Source organism: Nannospalax galili, unplaced genomic scaffold, assembly GCF_000622305.1.
Source record: "Nannospalax galili isolate Female #2095 unplaced genomic scaffold, S.galili_v1.0 scaffold380, whole genome shotgun sequence".
Taxonomy (NCBI): Eukaryota; Metazoa; Chordata; class Mammalia; order Rodentia; family Spalacidae; genus Nannospalax; species Nannospalax galili.
Genome location: NW_008348568.1, coordinates 738,642 through 762,603, shown reverse-complemented (window position 1 = coordinate 762,603; position 23,962 = coordinate 738,642). Strand labels below are relative to the sequence as shown.

Genomic DNA, 23,962 nt, shown 5'->3' with positions numbered 1-23,962 from the left:
GGAGAAGCCTTGGCGTCAGGTGCTTGCTGCTCACCCTCAGCGTAAAGCCCATGGGATCTCCTCACTGACTGGGTTTAGGTCTGGAGTCCGTGGTTTCTGAGGCTGGGCTGCCAGGCAAGCACTCTCGGAATCATATGGATTTAGCCAAGTTCACCCAAAGTTCAGAGAATGAACGCCTTACCTTGAACTCAGTGTTGTGTCCAGCCCTGGAACACCCCTGTACAAGACAAGGGCTTTTTGTATTTAATTACGTTCCGGTAGCCCTCCAGTCCAGGCTGAGTTGGAAGAGTTCTGGAAAATCTATTTGGATGGGCTTGCCAGGAAACCTGCTTCTTGTGTTGATTCTTGGCACAGATGGCCTTGGACCTGGTCTCCCAGTGGCTTTTCTTTTCCTGTCTAGTTTAAGTGGGTGAAAAAAAAAAATCAGTTGAGTGCCTTTTGAACTGTGTGTCTTTATTTGCTTTCTTTTCCTCAAAGAATGGACAGTATAGAAGTATTGACTTGCTCAGCGCCAGCAGCTCCTAAGGGCTGGAGGTGGGCAGCAGGTTTGGTCTGGGACTCTCTTCCTGTCACCTGTCACAGGACAGGGCTTTCCAGGGGCCAGAGGGCCTGACCTGTGGGTGGAGGTGTTTGGTTGCAGGAAAGGCCCCTGCTCCCAGAGTGTCTTGAGTCAGTGCTCTGGGCAGTATCCTAGGTGTTAGGATTTTGAAAGCATCCAGGTAGCCATAGTTGCACATCACTGAGCCGATCATCAGGCTTCCTCTCACGCAGTTTCAGCCCCCCTCACAACACGTTCTTGATCTCACCCAAGTCTGAAGACAAGCCCCTTTTAAGGGCTTTTAATGCTGTAGAGGACATGAACATTCTTGATATTATCAAATATCTAAAAGATCAAGATGTTTTGCTATGTGTATCTTACCACAACTAAAAATTAAAATAAAAAATGTATTGACTTAGAGAGGTGGCTCAGCAGTTAAGAGCAATGGCTGCTATTGCAGAAGACCCAGGTTCAGTTCCCAGCACTCACATGGCAGCTAACAGCCATCCATAATTCCAGTTCCACAGGATATATGATGCCCTCTTCTGGTCTCTTCGGGCATTTACATGCACGGATGTACTGACATACATGTTGGCAAAATGCTCATACACATAAAAATATAAACAAATAAAAACATTTAAAAACACAGTATAGTGAAATGTTAGAATAAATAATTCCAATGAAATTCAACAACAAAACATCTTTAGAATACTTTGCAATAATTTATTGATCTGTAATACGCCTATCAAATACACTGTTCCATAGTGTGGAAATTGTTAGATTAGCCACTGGCCATGTGCTACAAGTGTGGCGAAGGAACTGAGTTTTTAATTTTATTCACGTTTATACAAGTGTGGTGGTGCAGCACTATGATCCTGGTATTTGGGAGGTGGGAGGCACCACCTTGTAGATTTGGAAGGGAGTAATTATCTCCTGTGCTGGGAGGACCAGCGCTGCCCCACCCTTTTTAGGACTTGTAGAGGAGGGCCTGGAAATGAAGTTAAAGGTTTTTTTTCTTTCCCAAGTAAAGTACCCCTGAGTTCATTATAGTTCCCCCTATAGCCCAGCAGGGCCTGTTTGCCATTCATTTTTCTACTTGCAAACCCCACCATCTGTTAATGAGAGGAGGCTGAGCTGGGAGAAGAAAATAGAAAACAGTAAAGATGCTGAGGCCTGGGGAGAGGAGGGAGTTGTGTTGTTAGGCCATCTTTGTGCCTTCCTTGGTTTTCTGTGTGACTATTACTTGGTTCTCACTGGCCTCTGACATGTGTGTAGTACTGGCTACATGCTGAGCCTCTGCACCTTCCCAAGTCCTGATGGCCTTTGAGCTTCTCATCGCCTGTCTGCCCAAGCTGCTCTCTGGCCTGAGCCTGCCTGGCAACTAGATTCCCTGCCACCCTGCCCTAGCTGATTGTCCTGTGTGTGTCCAGGGCTCCCAGTTCGGATGCTGGCCTCCTTGGTCACACTCGGGCAGCTCACTTTCCTGTCCTTTCTGCCATTGCTACCTGTTAATCATTCACATCCTTCCAGGCATCATGGGGACGTTCCCTCATTCTCATGAGGGATTCTGTGAGGGCATTCTTCATATTCTACCAAATATTTATTGTGGTCTATCTTCAAACATGGTTCTCCTTGAACTTTAATGCCTGGCTCTGCCATTTCCTAGTTTCATTATTCTGGGCAAATTAACTCTACTTTTCTGAGCCATTTTTTTTTTTTTTTCAATCTATGAAATGGGGTGTGAGGACAATACTCACCTCCTCAAGTAACTGAGGATTAAAAGGGAAAGTAGATAAAAAGGGCTTAGTGTGCAGTGAGTGCTGAATAAATGCTGTTTGGTGTCTGTCCAAGCTATTCCAGAATGTTGCCAGCATCTGTAACCAGAAGTCTGAAACTTTTTTGAGTATCATTGTAACACCCCCAAAATTCCAGGTTTCTGGACATTTCAGGTTTCAGAATTTCAGATTAGAGAAGGTCTATTTCAGTAAAATGTCAACAAAAACCTCTGAAATGTGAAACACATATGGTCTCAAGTATCTTAGATAAAGGAAATCTGTACCTGGTCTGTATCTCTGTCTCTGTCTATATATCACCTAGCAGAGCTCCTGGCTGCTCAGATGTCTCAGAAAAATACAAACTCATTCTCATTCTTGAGTTTGGTAATTAGATACACACGAATGCATTGCTTTCCAACTTTCAACGTACATATAACTTGAGAGAACACAATGTGTCTATTCCACAATATGATGGTATTCATACAGGGTCTGGTTGGGTGGCAGAGACAGACCTGTGAACAATCCCATCACAGTCCTTGCCCCAAAGTTCTTCATTCCATAAGAGAGGCAGGCAAGTCATTAGAATTCACTGTGTTCTGTCCACACCGTGCCAGAAGTCAGCCTAAAGAGTTTGTGGGGGTGTTGAGGAGTGCCTCTGATTTCCATTTGAAGTAGGAGGACAGAGTCACAGAAGGCCTTTGGTCTAGGTGACACCCAAGCTGAGAGCCGAGTTTTATTTTACTTATGCAATAAGCCTTTCTTTGCCTGGTACTGCTAGGCATTAAGTGCTTGACATATACAGACTCTTGTTTAATCTCCTAACAGTTACCCAGTAGGGGGAGACTGCTGTAATTCCCATTTTATAGTAACAATTCTGGTCCTGCTTTGCAGATGGGAACAGAGGTACAGAGAGGTTTAGCCATTTGTATAGCAGGCGAGAGAGGTGGAGCTGGGAGTTGAGCCCAGGCTGTGTGACATCAGCTCTAGTTTGTACTCTGTGTGCCACTCTGGGCTGTCTCTCATAGTGTGGCATTTCAAGATTCCCTTTTCCCATTCCGTGGGTGGGTGCATTTCATCCATTCCTTTGATGATGGTTTCAGCTAGTCCTTCAGGACTTGGGATGTGTCACATATAACATGTGAAAATCTAGGCTTTGGGGGTGGTGGTGAGGAGGTGGGTCAGCAGGTAAGAGTGCTTTCAGTGCAAGCATGAAGACCTGAGTTCAAATCCCTAGCACTCATATAAAAAGCTGGGGATGCCCAGACCTATAATCCCAGCATTGTTGGGAGCCTCATAGGGAGGATTCTTTGAGGCTTGCTGGCAGCTGGCCTAACTCCGGGTTCATTGAGAGATCAACCCTGTGTCAAAGGAATAAGGTAGAGTGTGATAGAGTAGGACACCTGATGTGCTTTGAGCTGTCTTGAGTGTGTGGGTGTGTATACCTACATGCACACATATAAACACACAGACACAGACACATAGACACGAAACTTTGAGGAGTCTTGAAGGATGAATGAGACCCATTGGTTGGCTTGAAATTGGGAGGTTGACCACCCATTGGTGATTTATCAGCACAGGGACATATGTGGAGAGTGATGGAGTCCGGTGTGTCGGCCACAGGGCACATGTTTTATTGGAGGAACCCCCTCCAATAAGGCTTGTACCCACAAGACTGAATGCTAACCAGGAAGGGGGAGATCTTTGCAGCTGGGGGCTGGCAGTGCTGTGGATTAGTTCCCAGGGAGACCTTGATTCATTCTGAAGCCAGGCCCTGACAGCTGAGCGTGCAGCCATTAAGGAAGTCTTTGAGTTGGGTTTAATGGTCGCTCTTTGTTTTGAAGTGACTGTTTACTGAATCTTCAAAGCCATCGCCACAGCAGGATGTGATTTGGGGCCTGAATAATTGCATCAGACACCCCAATAGGAAGCAGGTAATGGGGAGCCAAGCCAGGAGTAGTCCTCAGCCAAGCCCTGAGTCTGAGTCGCTGATGGGAGGACCGAGGTCATTCTGCTACCAGAAGGAGGCCTACAGTCCCACAGAACCCGGTCCCCAGGAACCTGGCCTGTTTGATGTTGTGCTGCTGGCCTTAATTAGGGACATCCTAATTAAGTCACTGAGGAGGCAGTTTTTTTCCTTAAAAAAAATTAGCAAATGTTTTGAGAACATTTCATGAGGGATTACTTCTGAAAGATTATGCAAGTAATATAAAATTAATGGAAGAAAACCCAGAAACTTCAATTAAGTAAAAAGAAGTCACCCATAAGCACTGATTACAAATTGGGTTATGTACACAGACTTACAAGAGCTCACACAATTAAAGGGCCTGTGGCCTGTGCTGTGTAAGAACCTTTTTCATCCGGTGACCTAATGTCTTGCCTTTTCCATGTGTGGAGCCATAAGCCATGTCAGTTTCAATGGCTGCCATGTAGCCTTGTTTTGTATGTTTATAATTGTTAATTCATTTGGGGATACATATTTGAGGACCTACTGTGTGCCAAGTTCAGTTTGAGGTGCTGGGAATAGAGCAGTGAACAAAATGGACACAAATCCCTGCCCTTCAGGAACCGTCTAATGGAGTGGGGTGACAGGTAAGAAACACATAAGCGGTGTCAGTCAATTCTCTCATATACTAAAAGGAATCCATGTAGTGGGGGCAGTCAGAGCAGTGTGGCTGGTCTTCAAGAGTGGTAAGGGAGTTTCTCATGGAAGATGGCATGTGAGTAACAAATTATGAACTGGGGAAGAATGTTCCAGTATGGGCAAAAGCCCTGAAAGGGGGTGGAAGGAGCTGTTTCTTACCTACATTTAGGCCCGATCCCAGTTTTTCACTAATTAAAGCAACTCTGCCGTGACCATACTCTGCAGGTTCAGGTGGATTTATGTTGATGGTCTCCCTTGAAGGATTTATCTGGGGTCCTAAAGAATGCACCATTCAAAGCTTCTGGAGCCCTGTGCTGATGTCCTGCAGAGCATGTCTCAACCCACATCGCTGTCTGTCAGTGCTCATCTTCTGCATTATTTTGGAAGGAGCTGAATGTGGGCATTTGTACCAAGGAATTGCTGAGGCTGCAGCTTCCAAAGGCTCAGGGGAGGACGTGGCATCTTATTTCTTGCAGTGGTCCTCCAATCTTGCTGTCTGGATAGTCTGGAGAGAGCAAGAGTATCTAAACATGCAGATTCCTAGGCCTCACCCTAGAAGTTCTTTGTTGATTTGGGGTGGGGCTCAGGAATCTGCCCTCCTAGCAAACCCTTGGTTCTCTGCAGGGTTTGCTGGGATTGCATGAGGAACACATTGAAGAGGAAGGTGGTGCTCAGGCCTCAGCCACCAGAGGCTTCCTCTGCAGCCCAGAAATCAAGGTGGTTCTCCCCTTTTGTACCCCCACATTCCCAAACTACTATGGATACATCTGGAATGTATTCTAGGTGGTAATATTGAGTCATGCTAACTGTGCCTTCTGGGAAAATACTTTCTTCCTCCCTCCCTCTCTTACTTTCTTTTTTTCCTCTTTGCCAGAAATATTTTTCCTCCCTCTTGAGAGACAGGTGAGGCGTCACTCCACCAGGGCAGCTCCCACCAATTTAACTCCAGTCTTTCAAACTTGTAGAACACTGTCCTCCATGACTTTTCCCAGCACAGCGACCTCTTATCTCTGCATGGCTGACCCCTCATTCTGTGCCTGTGTGTAGTAGGTACTCATTAAGTGTCCTGGTTAGGAAGTCTGCCATTGTGTGTTGACTCACTAAAGTAGAACAGAACTCTGCCATGCCACTCAGCCTTCCAAACACTTGGATTATTTCATGAAGTCTCATAATCATCCTTCTGGGTAGGAACTAGCCATTAGCATCATTTACAGAGGAAGACAGGGTGGCACCAGGTGATGAAGTAAATTGCCCAAGGTCGCTCAACGAGCAGATCTAAAGTTCAGTCAACTGACTGTAGAATCGTGCTCAGACTCTTGAATGTGGCTTTCTGTCAAAACTCTCTGACCCTATAAGAATGACAGCTAGTGGAATCAATCTCCCCTCCCCTCCCCTCCCTCTTCCCCCCCACCTTCTTCCTCTCCCTCTTCCTTTCTCTCCAGTTACAGAAATAAACACAGACTCTTTTATGGTAACGTTCTATCATGACCTGAATCGTCACTGTCCACCAGGGCATAATCTCGGCAGCCTGGGGTGGGAATTGGTTCATGGATGAGTTGCTGTCTTTACCTCAGAGGGAAACTCTTTCTCAGTACTGCATGACTAAGTCCAGCCACTGGGGTGGGCTTGACAAGTTGACCCTGCACCTGCCTGGGGGGAGGGCTTACAGATTCCAGGAGAGCATTGGGTGAACAGGTACTTACTGAGGGGAGCAAGACCCCAAAGGTCAAAGCAGTTGTGGAGTTGGTGAAGGCAAGTCCAAGAGGGCACATTGAAGAAAGCAGAAGGTGAGCATGAGTGTGCAGGCGTGAAGCTGCAGGAACCAGACTTTGCTGCAAGGAGTGTAGGTTGCTCTGTATTTTGTATTGGCTCATCATCTTGTGGATTTTGACAGACAGGAACAAATGGAAAGAGCAACAGCTCTAGACCCTGCACAGTGGGACGGAGGTTGGGGGCGGGCAGGTATTTATCATCCTGGGGAGGCTTAACTGTGCATTGACATTTCATAGAAGCCCTTAGGTAAGAGCAGCCAAACCCTTGTTAGGCACTTTAATGACATTCCATGTTTCCAGATGTGGAGAATTGGTTAACTTGAGTGAGCTGATGGGCTAGTTTTACTGTGTAAAGAGCTGGACGGACTTAACAGTTAATGCGGTAGAGTGGGCATGACAGCAGACTCTGCTGACTTTATGCAAGTTGCTTACCTTTTCTGCAGCTCATTCTCCTGTGATAAAGACTTGTTAAGCCCATGCACAGGCACATGGGTTCCTGGGTTGCTGTGGAAGCTCTTTTGTGCACTCTCTGGTACTATTTACACATGCGGGGTTGGTCAGAGTCCATTCGTTACAACCCCTTTGAAAACTTGATCACGTAAATGTAAGGTGCACAGGCAGCCACTTACTGACCTGCCTCTCCTTCCAGTGGAGGAACTATTTCAATAATAATAATAATAATAATAATAATAATAATAATAAAACAGTGGGCTGGAGAGATGGCTCAGCGGTTAAGTACAATGACTGTTCTTACAGGAGACCCAGGTTTGATTCCCAGCACCCACATGGTGGCTAACAACCATCCATAACTCCAGTTCTGGGGGAATCCAACACATTCTTCTGAGGGGAATCCAACACTCTCTTCTGACCTCCGCGGGCATTGCATGACACGGGTGCACTTACATACATGCAGGCAATACATTCATACACATGAAATAAAAATAAGTAAAATATTAAAAAAAAATAGTAGCAGGGCCATGAAAATCTAGGCAGGGGGATGTGGGATGGGTGAATTTGGAGAATGGAAAAGGAGAGGAAGAGGGGCTTTGGAACATGCAAAAACACATCCTGATGAGGTTAGAAAACACCCCGAGTAGAGGGCATGGGGGTCCATACCTGTAATCCCAACACTTAGGAAGCTGATCCTGGAGGATCACAAGTTTATCAGCCTGGGCTAGAAAGCAAGCCAAGCCAACTTAGGCCCCATAATGAAACCCTATCTCCAAAGGAAAATAAGCAAACAAACAAAAGAAATAGATCTGGAAACCTAGTTACTGTTGTGGAGCACATTATAGATGCCCTGGTATGGCCAAGGCTGTCTGATATGTTTCTGCAGTGAAAACAGTTCTAGATCTTTCCAGTACTGTGGACACTGAAGTATGACAAGTGGGACTGAGGGACTGAATATTACATTTTGCTTCGTTGTAATTGAAATAGAAATAACACTCAGTCCCTAGCAGCTGCCTTGTTTGATGGCCCGTGATAGATAAAAGGGTGCTTTCTGGTAAAGACTATATATTTGTTTAGTTTAAAAAAAAAAAAAACAGTTTATTTTTATTCTATGTATATCAGTGTATTTATTGCCTGCATGTAGATAGGTACACCTGTGTCATGCAGTGTCCGAAGAGGCCAGAAGAGGGCGTCGGAACCCCTGGCACTAGAGTTAAGGACAGTTGTTAGCTGCCATATGGGTGCTGGGAATCAAACCCGGGTCCTCTGCAAGAGCAGCCAGTGCTCTTAACTACTGAACCATCTCTCCAGCACCTTAGTTTCTTTTTAATTGTTAAGTGGAGATAAAGCCGTATGTCAGAAAGCAGACAGCCTGGGCATCCGTCCTAGCAGTGCGGGTGGAAGGAAAGCTTGATGCCTTTGGCTTAATTAGAGTGGCAGAGTTTCCAATGGAGCAGTCTGTGAGGGGCGGCTGGATGGGGCCCACTTTTGTGGTTATGTCCTCCCTTTCCTAGGCGTATTTATTGTTGGTGTACTTGGGCAAGTGTACGAGAGGGTGGACAGGCAAGGAAGCAACCATTGATTATCCCCAGGGCTGTCATCCACTTGATGGACAGGGATAATTAGTGGATTAGGCAAGCCCCTATCAGAGAATAAAAGTCCAGGACTGGTATTTATGATGGATGGGCTTACCCAGTGTCTTTCATCGAGGCTCTTAGGAGCCCTTCATCTTGTAGGCGAGGGTTGGGAGTATGGTTTGGGGACAGAGCTCTGCCAGGCGTTCCTGGGCCCGGACCCTTGTTTTGCACTCCCTCTTCTGGCTTCTGAGTGCAGTCCTGCCTGGCTCTTGAAGAAGCAAAGAATCTAGGGATGCTCAGCTTGGTCAGAAGGGCCAGGCCCTTTTTGAAGATTCTTTGCTTCTCCCTGGAGACTGAGCTCACCAAGGAAGACCTGGGAACGCAGCATAATGGTACTAGTGATGACCAGCCCAGAAGTGCACAGTGATCCATTCTAGTGTCCATGGAAAAATCCAGAGATAAAATAAAATCACTCACCCACTAGTGACAGCAACCGTGTGTCCTAGTGCAATTTAGCCTTTTTTCTATACAAAGAGCTTTTCTTTGTTTTGTGCTCCCCCCACCCCCATGGTTGACCTGACCTCTTCTACAGTGACACACGGCTCTCTCTCTATTTTGTATGGTGTTGTGGTGTGATTCAGGACTTTGTTCCCTGTTCTGCCTGGGCCCACATCTAAAGCAGGACCTTGTGACTGGCTAAGTCACTGTCATACTGGACTGGGACCTGAGGCTGGAACTGTTCCCCAGACTGCTTAGATACCCCAGAAGCATAGTCAGAAGATCTGGCATCAAGTAGTTTGCGCCTTTCTCTGTGATTCTGGGCCTGTTTCTTCATAAACAAAATAGCAGCACAGGTCCTGCTGTAGTGTAAGCATGTGATAAGAATGGGTGTGAGCCTGGACTCCTCAGAGAGCGGTCCCTGGTGTCAGCTGAAGCGCTCATGTTACACATGCCACCACCTCCCAGGTCCTATCTCAGAGCCAGGAAAGCAAAGTCTGCATTTCTGCCAGATCTCCAGGGCCTGGGTACATCAGTTAAAGGTTGAGAAGTACCAATACATTTAGATGCCTGGTGCCTAGCAACTGTTTAGAAAGTGCTGATGCCTCATGAAGCTGCCGCCGCCTGCAGTGCTGGTTCAAGGGAACACAGGGCCTCTCCAGTCCTCTGTGCCTTGGATTCTCTTCATCCATAACCACTGGTCAGCCAATCTCTATCTGGTCCCTTCTGGGCAGGACAAAGGCCTTTGAGCTGGAGCCTCATTCCCTAGAGCTTGTCCCCTGCTAATCTTGATTTTCTTTGAAGCTGAACTAGTCCCCACTCCTCATGAGAGTCCTCCCTCGCTCCTCTGTCTCCTCACAGTTTTGTTGGTTTTCCTTGGCTCTGCTCTGTCCCCTGTGTGGTGTGCTATCAAATTCCCCCAGCTGTCCCTCGAGGCTCTGCTGTCACAGTGGGGCCAGGCTGGGAGAGGCAGTTGGTGCATTATTTATGGAGCACTGTTGGCTAGTTGTGCTGAGGAGTTAACACAGTTTGTCCTTCTGTGCCAGGTATAGGATGCCATCCTGGGCTTCCTGTTTAGTACAGCACAAAATCAAGCCCAGCAAGCCCAAGGCTAGGATGTCTGTTGGCTGACTGCTGTGTGCTGCTCCTGCACTGGGCAAATGCTTGCTGGACCTCCTGGCTTGGGGCAAATGGAGGAAGAGGTGGGAGGAGAGGAGAGGGGCTGCGTCTTGAGTATGGATGGAGAAGGCAGCTCACAGACTGACTGGGGCCCACCAAATTCTTCAAGGGGAAGGAGATTTAGGAAGCCTTCTCCCTAAAAAGAAAGAATAGGACTTCTTTTCCAAAGGTACCACACTACCATCACTTATGTGATCCATGAGCCAGGTTCACCTGTCACATGGATAGCTTGGAATTGATACCACTGGCCATTGGAATGAAGGTTACCTTGTCTCCCTCTGCTATCTCATTTTTGGTTCAGTTCTTGTCCTTAACAGTTACCCTTGGTCACTTTGTCCACCCTGCTCAGTTTTACTTCTCTCCAGAGCAAAAATGCAGTACCTTAGTGTCCTTTGGGGAGAGCCAGCCGTGCCCTCTATCTGCCTCCCCGTCACTGAACCTACTAAGCCTTTAAGTAGAAGTGCTTTTTCTTTCTCTCTCCATTTCTCTGCCCTTGTCTCCTGGTTTAGAAGGGGAAGACCCTGATGTACTGAGGTGAAGGAATGGGCACAGCTAATCCAGGAAGGTACATGGGAAGGAGGTGGGGCCATGTCCTGAAAGAGGCAACAAATTGGGTAGCAAGAGTTCGCAAAATTGTTGAAATCTTCCACCCTAGAGTTTGAAGAGAAGACGGCCATTGGGTGGTGTGTGTGGGTGTGCAGTGGGAGCCCACTAGGTGGGTGCAGCCGTGAGCATGAGATCATGCGTTTAGAGAAGCCCATCTTGACCTCTGGTGCATTTTGATGAAGGGAGTCCTGTTACTGTGCTTGTAAATAACCAGGCCTTCTCCCTGTTGATTAGCAGGCCCCTTTCTTCCACTCACAGATCTGAATTCTGTGTTCAAGACTTCTAAGGACTCCCCATCCACTTCTGCAAGGCCTAGATGGCACCTGGGGTCTGCCTGTGCCTTTGTTTTGATGTTGGTTGAAGTAGGTGCTGGGCAGAATCTTGTTTTCTTGGATTGTGGTGTGTCTGGAAAGTTCTGAAACTGCCTAAATTCTCCTCCACCCCAGGAGGGCATTCCTCAGGGCTTCCTCCACCAAGCCCAGGACACCTACAGAAATGTGTTAGAACTGGATCAGCCATTGGCCACTTCATGGTGCTGAGGAGGAAATGGAGGGCTAGGTTGGCATTGCTTTCAAGGGTTCCATGTGCAGCCAGGATCTTAGCTTGCAAGTTTCTTTTGAAATTTGTCCATCATCTTCACCAACCCCCATGGGTCCCCCCCCCCCTTTTTTTAATAGTTAACCTTCCTCCTTCCTGCCCACGCCCTCTAAACTTTGGAATTTTTGTAGTAAAACTACTTTTAGGTGGGTAGAAATTTTTTTCCTTGAGAGAAACAAAAAAAACTCTGGCACAATCCGGCATTACCTCGCCTTCAAGTTTTAATAACATTCACACCCTTTTTTACCCCATTTTTCAACAATTAGGGTTTTGTCTTATGTTCTTAGAAGTTGGTTTCTTTTTTAAAGAATCCATTAAATTACAGATTGCCTAAAACAGGTGGGCTTGACACAGTGATAGATTGTCAAATAGCATTAAATTGGGAGAGAGCTGCTTTTGGCAGCCTTCTCGTGACTGAGTGGGTGTTCGTAGGTGGGGAGCTATATGTTGTGTCCCTTGATCAGAGAGGGGATCCTCCTTTTGTCACTAATTCAGTAGCAACTGAAGTGATGCTTCAAATGGGGACAGATCAGGAGATATTTTTTGGTGGTGCTGGGAATTGAACCCAGAGCCCCATACGTGCTAGGCGAATGCTGTACCACTGAGCTGTTATTTCCAGCCCAGATGAGGTGTTTTGTAAACTGGTTTGAGCTATTGCAGTTCCAGGGCACATTGATCTGGGGTTGGGGTGAGTACTTCACCTTGCCATTTGCCTAGGAGTGGCAGATAAGCCACTGTAAACCCAGATGCTTGCTCTGTTCTTGTCAAGTGTGGTTAATGCATCTTGAGCTGCAGATTGCCTCCCACCATGGGTGGTTCTGCACCCAGGACTGGGAATGAGGGATCACCACCTGAGTGGCTGGTTTGCAGCGTGGTTCCCAGTGAGCATCTGGAGGCGATCCCCCAGGCCTGCAAATGCCAGGGACCATTGCATCCAGTATGCCTTTCTGTGTGCTAGCCACTGCTCTGAAGTCATTTAGGTGTTACTTCTACAGCTTTGCTGAGATGTGTGTATCATACAATTGGCCCACTGAAAGCACATAGTTTTTAGTATGTTCTCAGAGTTGGACAACTCTCACCGTACCAAGACAGAGACTTCATAACCTTTAGCATTAGTCTTTCCCAATTTCTCCCACAGTGCAACCAGGTTTCCTTTCCTCTCATCCCCAGGAAATCACTTAACTGCCTTCTGTCCCTGTATTTGTCTATTTCCTTCCTATATAACTATGAATAAATGTCCTTGGCCAACACTTCATCCCTTTTCTCCTACCCCCACCTCTGGGTCACGTATTTTAGGTTTCACATGAGTAAGAATATGTGAGGTCTGTCTTTCAGTGTCTGGTTTATTTCAGTCAATACAATGTTCCCTAGCGTCATCTGTGTTGTTGTGGTGACAGGATTTTGTTCTTTTTATGGATGAACAGTATTCCATGGTGCACATACACCATATTTTGTATAGCCATTTGTCAACTGATGAACACTTAGCCATTGTGAATAGTGCTTCAGTAACACAGGAGTCCAGATGGCTCCTCAACATCTCTGTGACCTCATCTATTTCTTACACCAACCTTGTGAATCAGTGCTGTCCTCATGCAGAGGTTGAATGACTTGCCTGATGTCACACAGCAAATGGGAGAACCGAGAGTCAATCTAAGAGATTCCAGGTTTCTTTTCCTTATTCTTCGCCTCCAGTCTTTCAGTGCTTAGTAAACAGTATTGCTCATAAGGCTGGTGGCATAGCTTTACACCTGATCTTAGCCAAAAGACAGCAATGTGATGGAATTGTTTTAATTATTATTATTATAGGGAAGTAGGCCCTAAAGAGTCCAGTCCAGTAAATTTCTGGCTGGGCTGTGGCTGGAACTGTGCCCAGGGCTCTGGCCAATCCGGCGTACTGTCACTTGAGTTTGCTTCATCTTGTTTTGTTTTTGACACAGCATCTCATATAGCTGAGGCTGACCTCGAACTCACAGTGTAGTCGAGGCTGGCCTTGAACTTGAACCTCCTTGTCTCTATCTTCTGGGGTTATAGGCATGCATTACCATGCCGCACCTGCCTGAACTTGGTCAATCTTGGGCAGCTCACTGGGCTTTCTGGGTAGGAGCAGCTGGTGCTTGGGTGAGGAAGGCCTGTTTCTCAGGTCCTTCTCCCTACTAGATGTAGATGACAATGGTGCCTCCAGGTAGAAGTAGGCTGACTTGTTTCTGAATGGCCTTGGGCTTCTCCAAAAGTAGCTTATCAGGTCCTATGGATGAGAAAGAGGGGAGGCTAGGCAAGACAGTGATGAACCTGGACTCTTAGTCCTTTTACAGGCAACTGCTGTCTGTCTGGAAAGATCTCTAGAGGCCAGCCAGAGGACTCTGAGTTGCCCTGAACTCTTTAGTTTCCCTGATGTAGATGGAGGAAAGGGCATTAATTTCTAGACTTGATAAGGAAATGGTAAATACATTGGGGTCAAAATGGAATCTTTATGGTGTCTCGATGGGTTTGCAATGGTGGCCTGAGTTCTCTCAAGGTTTCATCTTTTAAAAATGTATGTGCAGGGTGCTGGAGAGATAGCTCAGCGGTTAAGAACACTGACTGTTCTTGAAGAAGGCCCGGGTTTGAATCCCAGCACCCACACGGCAGCTAACAACTGTCCGTAACTCCAGTTCAAGGGGATCTGACAGCCCCTTCTGTCCTCCTTGGGCATTGTAGGACATGGGTGCACTTACTTACATGCAAGCATAACACTCATACACATAAAAATAATAAATAAAATATTTTTTAAAAAGTATGTGCAGGTGCGCATGCATAGATGTGCATGAATGAGTGGAAACCAGAGGACATCCTTCGTCTCATCTTTAGGAACGCTGTGTACCTCCTTGAACAGGACCTCTCATTGCCTGGGAACTCATTAGTTAGGCTAGAGTGCCTGGCCAGGAAGCCCTGGGGATTCCCCCTCTTTCTGCCTCTCCAGTGTTAGTATTACAAACATATGCCACCATGTCCAACATTTTTTTTGCTTAAATTTTTATTTATTTGTTTTTATGTGTACAAATTTTTTCATGTATGCAAGTGTAATCCATGCTTGTAATGCTCACGGAGGCCATTATGCCCAGGTGTTGGATCCCCTGGAACTGGAGTTATTGATGGTTGTTAGCTTCCATGTGAGTGCTAGGAACCAAAACTGGGTCTTCTGCAAGAGAAGCCAGTGCTCTTAACCACTAAACCATCTCTCCAGCCCCAAGCTGACTGAGCTATCTCCCCAGCACCCCTCCCCTTTGAGACAGCATCTTTTGTAGCCAGGGCTGACCCTGAGCACCAGCTAGCTGCTCCTTCCTCTACCTCCCAAGTGCTGGGATTATAATTGTGCACACTACAGGAGGCTCATTTGTTAATATTTAGTTCTGTTGCTGGGTTGAAGAGACCCCTAGAGCTCAAACACAGGATGCGGGCCATGTGGTGACAAGAACCAGGTCTGGGTGTTGGCTGACATGAGTAACTCAGATGTAATTGCCAAGGACCTCTACCAAGAGCCACTCCAGTAGGATCCTTACTCCAGTGCAGCTCAGTATCTGATGGGAGCAAATGGCCCAGTAGAGGAGGCCTGTGCTTGGGCCAAGTGGGTCCCAGATGCAGCTCTGCGGAATGGCTGGATGTGAGCTAGCAGAGTGAGTGAAACAAACTGTACAGCTTGGGTGGGTTGGAAATTCATGGTGCAGCTGTTGCCAGAACCTCTAATTTGGTTTTAAATTTTTTAATGTAATGACTTTATTATTTTCATTAAAATAATACATGACCCTTATAAAAGCAAAACAAAACAACAGGCCATAGAGGAAAGTACAAAGAAGAAAGCAATATATTGATCTAAATCTTAGCTCCCAGAAGTAACTCATTTTAATAAGACAGCTTTGTAGCTACTTCTGTTCACATTTTCAGACAGAATTGATGGCTAGAGAAATATATAAGTAGGTATCTTAAAAAGGTATTAACTCATACATACTATTTGCAAAATAAAAGCATATTCCTTTCAATGACTAGAAGAAAATGATTGAAGAACTAATACTGAGCAAATGGCTGGACTTCAGACAACTATTTCTTTACGAAAAGAAATAGGTTTTTAGGTGTTCCCTTAAGACACTGGTTCTTAACCAGGGGTGACCCCCCACCCCCCGAGACATCTGGCAGTGTCTAAATATAATTTCACTTGTCATGACAAGGCATTGAAAGCTTCTGGTATCTATGTAGTGGACAGAGGTCGGAGATGCTGCTCACCATCCTATAGTGTATGAGACAGCCCCACAGCAGAGGTCCATGTGGCCCAGATTGTCAGCAGTGCCAAGGTTGAAAGACTGCAGTAAGAGCAGGAGAAAGGGCAATGAAAACCATTAGAAGGCCAGCCTGGTCTACATAGTAAGTTCTAGGCCAGTTGGGGCTATACGGAGACCCAGTCTCAAAAAGACCTACAACAACAAAAAAGGAAAATGCAATTATTAGTCTTATTCTAGTTTTCCCTTTTTCCCCTTAGCAACAAACACAAGAGGTGACGTAATACTATTTTTGCCTTATCAAGGTGCCTCACATTTGTATTCTTGTTTGTGGCCGTGGCCCCCAGGGATTTGGTCCTAGTTATGTATTTAAATGATTCAGTGCCAAACAGCACATCCCTAGTCATGTTTTACCTTTTCTGGGTTTGTTTTGCATCACTCTTGGTGGATTGCTGCTTGATCTCAGTGTACATTCAATGACTGCATGCCGGTTTGCTCTGATCAGAACTGCACCTGTGCATTTGCCTTTGTGGCTGAGTACTGTGCTCATAAGGAGGAAAGAGACTCACTGTGCTGTCTCTAAGACAGGGTGGGGATGTGCAAATGCAGCAGGGTCCCTTGGAGAAGTGGATTTGGGCTTTGAACAGAATTCAGTATGGAAGAAAAATTATTGGTCTTGATTCTAAGGGCTTCTGGAAGGTTAAAACTAGAGCTTCATGAATGTGAAGGACAGGTGACTGACATGGGCCACCCAGGGAGAGGGATGAGTTCCTTGGTGGCTGAAGTTTGCCAGGGAACCACCTGTTGCCATAGTGTACATAGGTGTTGTGGTTAAACATCAGCTGGGTGGTTACTTTCCAGCCTTGAGATTCTGATAGTCTGATACTGCTTCCCGATAGCCACTTGTCCTAAGGAGGAGCCCCAGTCACCTGGTGTCTCCTACTATGTGGGACAAAGGTGAGGACAGCCATGTTACATGTGAGCACAGGTGACCCAGGAGAGAGCCTTGAATGCTCTGTACTTAAATTTGAACCCACCATGTACTGACTTCAAGGTATATGTGTTAGAGTCTGCCAAGCCACTTCCTGTCAGTGTCTGTTGTATTGGCAAGATTACAGGGACTGAGTACATTCTAAACCTGTTCCCAAGCCAATGTCTGCATATATCATCTGTATGTGCTGCATGTATCATACATAGACTTACAAGGAAGACAGCACCTATAGATGGGAATTGGGTGTTCTGCTCCTTATAGTATGATTTACTGATGGTTTTGTTCTGTTGTAGGGGAGCTATCCAGTGTGGGAAGATTTTATAAATAAAGCCGGAAAGCTGCAGTCCCAGCTGCGGTAAGTAAAAGCATGTGTTCTTCAGGAAAAAGCAACATTCTTAGACAGGAATGGAGGGAGGTGCAGCAGCACACAGATTGCAGTTAATTTTGGAAATGTCACAGAAAGGAATGTATGTAGTAGGTTCTGATTAGAGCATTATCAGATGATTAGCCACTGATCCTGGCCCCTGATTCCCATATATAAAATTGGACTAATTTCTACTCTGCATCTTCAGAGTTGATTGTATAAAGTAATAATGGATTATGTTTACATGACAACACCCACCTTGTGCCAGGCATATGTGAACTTGTTGAATTCTCAACCCCACAAGTTAAGTTCAGTTATTGGCCTGGTTTTACTGATGAGGAAACGGAGGCAGAGATAAGCTAAATAACCTACCCATCGACATACCACCAGTAAGTGACAGACCAGAGATTTAAACATGGGCAGTCTGGCTCCAGAGTCCAAGTTCTTTCCCCTTCACCTGCATTTCCTTTCACATAAAGAGTTTAAATCCCAGGTTTGACTGGTGTATAATTCCATTTACAGGAAGTGTCTAGAAAAAGTCTGTCTATAGAGACAGGTATAGGAGTGGTTGCCTGGAGTCAGGGGTGGGAAAGGAGGTTGGTCACAGAAGGGTAAGAGGGGTCTTTCTGGAATAGTAGAAATGTTTTGAAGGTGAATTATGGCAATGATTGCACAATCTCCATTTACTATAAGTCACTGAGTTGTGCACTTACAAAGGGGTAAATTTTATGGTATGTAAGTTATGCCCCCCAAAGGCTGCTTAAACAAGGTCTGCTGCTGATCTTCTCTAAGAACCTGTTATTACCTGTTGTGCCTGTTTCTATTATACCATTTGCTGTGTTAAGAAAAAAACATCTTGCTGCAGCTCCATCCTTTTAAAAATCAGTGTGGGAAGAGATACTACTGCACTCAGTGGGCACTCTGAAGTATGGGATGTTTGAAAAAGCAATTATTTTGATAATCATTGCTCATGAAATTTGGAGTTTGCACTGGTTGGTTTGGACAGATGTAGGTTTGGCAGAGCAGGTAGGTAGGGATGCTCTAGGAAAAAGAGCCACAGGGATGACAGAGACAGATGAGGGAGGGTGATATGAGGTCAATTCTTGAGACTGCCAGTACATACCAGAGCTGTTGCCACTAGACTGGAGACTCATAGCTCCCCTGTGGCTTAGAAGAACTGGGGAGGAGTGCATGGGTTTCCTTTAGTCTCGGTTGTGGGGGTTATTTCCAGTCTTATATGTGACCCTAGGTGGACATTGCAGTCTGGAATATGTACCTTCTCCAGGTGCCTAATCCCTGACCATTTCCCTGCTTAAGACCTTGCTGGGTCAGGTCTAGGTCTCTATTCGAAGCCCTCACCAGCCTCGCCTTAAGTAGCTACCTTGACTTCCCAGCCCTGTCTCAGCAACTGCTCTCATTCACTTCAACCAGAATTAAAACATTTACAACGGCCAGGTATGGTGGTGTACACCTTTAATGCCAGCACTCAGGGGGCAGAGGCAGGTGGATCTCTGTGAGATCGAAGCCAGCCTGATCTCCATAGCTAGTTCCAGGCCAGCTGGGGCTACAGGGAGACCCTCTTTCAAAAAGACAAAAACAAAACACACAAAACATTTAAATCATTTCTTTTTCTTGTTTAGTCTCTACTTGTCTGGTGACCTTTCAGCACTAACCAGGAAAAATGGTTCTTTCCCTTTTGCTGGTGAAGACACGCTTGAAGTAATAAGCCCACTGCCTGTCTTGAACACAGTAAAACTCAGAGTGGTCTTCTTTCAACTGACAACACATACATTCTTTCTCTTACCCACTCACATTTAGGTCTTCTGAGGTCAGAGACCATTTCTTTCTCACTTTATCAAACTACAACACCTGTCTAAGAGTTTAATTTTGTGTGCTGGGAAAGGATAAACTTAACACTGCAGAAGCAGCACGTGTATTGGTGCATTTAAAGCTGAATCCTTCCCTTAGCTCTTGGTGGTTTCACATTTTCTCTGCTCACAGAGAAGGCCAAGATGCTTTGTGACTTTGTCAGAAAGTACAGTGTGACTGTCATTTAAAAGCTATTAATTCCTCAAAATTGACTAGCATTCTGATTTGTAGTAGAGCCCCAGTGACTATAATGGACAGGCATGTCTGCAGCCTGTTCAGACATGTGGTTGATTGCCATTGAGTTGAATGAGAATAAATCAAGCCATCGTGTCCGATATTAATCATAAATCAGAATGAGCTATTTATAAGTCCCAGGATGTTTGGTAAAGATAACTTTTTCAGTGTTTGTAATTGATGTCAACACTTTAAAAAATGTGCTTTGAAGTGTGTGTGTGTCTATTTAAAATTTGAGCAAAATATTTTCTTGCTCTACTGGAAACTATCTGGTCTCATTTTGGTGCTTCCAAGGGGCCATTCTGGCACCTTCCAGCATCCTTTGTTTCATAGCTACCATTGCTATGTTTAAGATGAACAATGTATTTCTTTTTTCTCCATTTTGAACTCTGTTTTTGGGTCCTTACTCTTCTTTTAGTGATTTTGCCTTCTTAGGCATGCTCAGTAGAGACTAGAGACATAGGGAAAACACTTGAAGATTAACATCAGGCTCTGAGTTCAGTTTAAAGTCCTTGCACGATGGGGGCCTTGTTGACTTGGCACAGAGTGGCCTGGAATGCTGGTTACTCTTTATTTCATGATGTTGAGGGCCTCAGTGTCCAAGGCATCTGATAGCACTCAAGGGAATGGTAAGAATCCAGAAAAATTTGTAGGACATGAAATGCGTATACTACCTTTTCCTGATTGTCAGCTTTTAGGAATTCAGAAGATGCGGTTGAAAGAGCATCCTAAGGCTGAACAAAGCAGTATTTCAGTTTCATGGTAGTTGGGACTTGTCTTGCTATAGGTTGAGCTAGGCCTTGGGTCATAATTCTGGGACATTGGTCCTAGCTCTGGTATGAACTAATGATCTCTAAAATATGTTCAGATTTGTAGCCTCAGTTTTCCTTTCTTTGCAATAAATTGTTGAACTCTGCTCTCTTAAGCTTTGCTCTCTCAGGCTGGGCATGGTGGCGTGTGCCTTTAATAGCACCCAGGAGGCAGAGGCAGGTGGATCTCTGAATTCAGGGCCAGCCTGGTCTGTCTACATAGTGAGTTCCAGACCAGCTGGGGCCCCAGGGAGACCCTGTCTCAAAAAAAAAAAAAAAAAAAGAGAGATGCTCTCTCCTCTACCTCATGTATGTTTTTTCTTTTCTTCTTCTGGGTAGAAACATCTGCCTTCTCTTTCTTGCAGAATTTTGCCTGGTAGTCAATTTATATAGTTGGGCCACTATTGGGGTAGAGTGCTAGGGGAAAAATGGGGCCATCGTGCCAATGATTACCCATCTACTGCTGGATGGTTCCTCTGGAAGGTTCCATTTACTCTAGCAGAGGTTTTAGCCCAGGAGCTGCAATGCATTTGCCAGTGTGAGACATTCCTCATGCGTTTGCTATCTGTTTGTATTTCAGGACAACAGTAGTAGCAGCAGCTGCCTTTTTGGACGCCTTTCAGAAAGTGGCTGACATGGCTACCAACACACGTGGTGAGCAGATGGAAGGCCGCCTTCCAGCACTAACCGAATCCAGCATGTGGGCTCTCCCCCGGGTGGCTTCTCCAAAAGATACGATGAGTTATCAGTGCTCAGCTGACTCATAGTTTTCATATTTCTTAACTCTGTGGGGTTCCACATATTAGAAGTTGTAACTAGCTCTTCACATAACACCACATGTGAAGGACACTCGCAAATAAAGCAAAGAGGCCTCCGTTCCTGCATGAGGTGGCTTTCTATGGGTTTGGTCATTTGAATGACATGCTTGGCAGAGAGCCTTGAGCTCAGCCTTTGGTTGTGCTGTTTTCCCTCCTGGCATGGGTTGCCTTGTGTTCTTCCTTGTTTCCTTGTGGAATGGGAAGTCCCGGAGGTGATTCCATAGCTATTCTCCTGGGTTCTCATCAAACAAGGAATCCTTTTGTAAGATGCAAGCATCCCATGTGTCATATCTGTCTATGTGGCTATAGCATTTGACTGCAGAGACTGACTTAGTCATGGGGGATCCCCTCAAGACTAAGTGTTCAGTGCCCAGTTGGTATATAAATTATGTTTTTGAAAGCCACAAGCAGAAGGGGAAATCTTTTGAAAAGATTGAATGGTTTCAGTGAATACTAAGAACATGGGGAAGGTACCAGGAGACTGTGGATACTCTTATGCACACCTCCATCTTTAGAACATCTGCATTTCCAAGGGCAGAGGTACCTGCAGAGCCATGGTGCTGGCCCCCTCATTCCAGTGCAGCCACTCACTTTGCCTCTTAATTGCCTGGTCCTTGTGTATTTCCTCGCTGTATGGATAGCTGTGTACCTGCTCTCTTCGTTGTCATGGTGACATTGGAACCCTGGTGTTGGGAGTAAATGCTAGGGGTAATTTTCAGTCATATGAGGGTCTAGTTTCTTCAAAGCACACCATGGATACCTCCAGTGGTCCATAGCCCTTGACCACAAGTGCTTAATTAAATCTTCAGATAAATTGAAACTCTTAACTCCTTTTATTTCAGAACTGCCATGAGACCACAGAAATCAATACATTAAGCCCCTTGTCCCAGAAGAGCTTGCAATTGAGTAGGGAGATTGAGACGTGTAAATAAAGTCAGCGTTGAAATAATGTGTGCAGTGCAGTAATAGTGGAAGCAGAGTGTTAGGGGAATATGGAAAAGTGAGCAATTAACCCAGCTTGGGGACCCGGGGGAGTTTTCTCAGGGGAGGTATTATTTCTCCTTTCTGAGATGCCAGTAGTGTTGCAAAAGGTTTCCTCAGAGACTGTGACACAGATATCAGTGCCAGTGTCTCTTTGTCTGCTTTGTCTGTGTGGTGGGGGTCTTAACCTATATATGTTATTTTTCTTGAGACAGGATCTCCCTGTAGCCCCAGCTGGCTGGTACTCACTGTGTAGACCAGGCTGCCCTTGAACTCACAGAGATCTACCTGCCTCTGCCTCCTGAGTGCTATAAACCTGTATCATTTTTAAAGCCCCTTTAAAAAGTATTACCTAATGTATATGTACCTGCTATAGAAACTGCAACTCTAAAGAGCTTAACCTGCAAGCCATTGTTGGCCACTGTTATGTGATTGGACCACTTTATATTTCCTTAACCTCAGCAGTGTCAGAATTGTCAGCTGTATTTTTATGTATTTCAAACCATGTCAGTCATATTGATATCTTTCTGGAACTGCTAGCCCTATTGATATCAGAATATGTCATTTAAAAATTTGTTTACATCTTTATTATGTGTGTGAGTGCTGTGTGTGTGGTGTGTGGCACACGCTGCCACAGTGTCAGGTGGAACTCACAGGACAACTTGTAAGAGTCGGTTCTCTTCTCCCACCACAGGGGTCCCAGGGGTGGAACTTGGGGTTGTCAACCTTGGCAACCGCCATCTTGTTAGCCCAGTGTCTTTTATTTTCCTTTCCTTTTTCGTGCTTTGTTACTGTTTTGAAGAATTTGGATTATTTGGTATTATATTTTTGAGGTCTTTAAGCATTTAAAAAATTATATATATTTGTATGTGCATGCACATGTGCATATGTGCTATGGGTGTGTGTGTGTGTGTGTGTGTGTGTGTGTATGTGTGTAGGTCAGAGGACAGCTTGCAGCAGTTGGTTCGCTCCTTTCACCATGTTGTTTTGGGGGATCATAGGTCTTCAGCCTTGGCAAGCCCCTTTACTTATTAAGCTCCCCACTTTTTTTGAGACAGGGTCTCACGTAGCCAAGGCTGCCTTGAACACACTGTGTAGCCAAGGATGATCTTAAACTCCTGATCTTCCTGCCTCCACGTCCTGAGTGATGGTTCTGCAGGTGTGTGTCATCATGCCCAGCATAGCATTGTGTTTTTAAGGCTCTGGGATTCAGAATTTGTTTTTATATTTTAATGTTGAATTAGTGAATGGATCATAAAGGAGTGACTAGGAGGGTGACCCTGACTGTCTGTGATTCCCTGCAGTAAGGACCTGAGTTTTTGAAGAAACTGCTCCCAGAATGATTCTTGGTGGGAAACTGGAGGGCCTGGAAATTCTCAAGGTTCTAAGGAAGGAAAAACAGAGCAGTTGCTTGTGGGGAAAGAAACCAGAAGAGGCTTTCTGTGGTGGTAGTGGGTTAGGGTCAGACTTTGAAGGTGATGTGTGGACAAAGACAAATATGTCCCGAGAGTAGACTTCTGTGCTGACATATCTTTAAGCTGTTTGATTTCAGGTCATTTTTAGTAATGACAGAATAGTTTGTTTGCAGTCCAAGTGCACTAATCCTTTTTTTGTAGTTGTAGGAACATGGGAACTCACATTTAACCTACACAATTTGGTTGACAGAAGTATTTTATGGTGATAAGAGACACTTGAGCTGGGTTTGGTGGTGCAAACCTTTAATCCCATCACTTGGGAGACAGAGGCAGGTGATCCTTGGGAATTGGAGGCCAGCCTGGTCTGCATAGTGAGTTCCAGGCCAGCTGGGGCTACAGGGAGACCCTCTCTCAAAAACAAACAAACAAACAAAAATCGAATGGGGCTAGAGAGATGGCTCAGTGGTTAAGAGTACTGGCTACTTTTGCAGAAGACCAGGGTTGGATTCCCAGCACCCACATAGTGGCTAACCATCCATAATTCCAGTTCCAGGAGACCTGACGCCCTCTTCTGACCTCCATGGGCATTGCATGACAT

At 45.5% G+C, this 23,962-nt stretch overlaps 1 protein-coding gene across 17 annotated transcripts in view; it reads left to right on the top strand.

The window, feature by feature from the left end:
• Positions 1–23,962, top strand: part of Mtss1 (MTSS I-BAR domain containing 1) — a 157,618-nt gene that overhangs the window by 6,809 nt on the left and 126,847 nt on the right. For all 17 annotated transcript variants that reach the window (XM_008845456.3, XM_008845451.2, XM_008845452.3 and 14 more), the window contains exons 2-3: positions 17,168–17,229; positions 20,731–20,804. In XM_008845456.3, the coding sequence (XP_008843678.1) occupies positions 17,168–17,229; positions 20,731–20,804 (136 nt within the window). The remainder of the gene's footprint in view (positions 1–17,167; positions 17,230–20,730; positions 20,805–23,962) is intronic.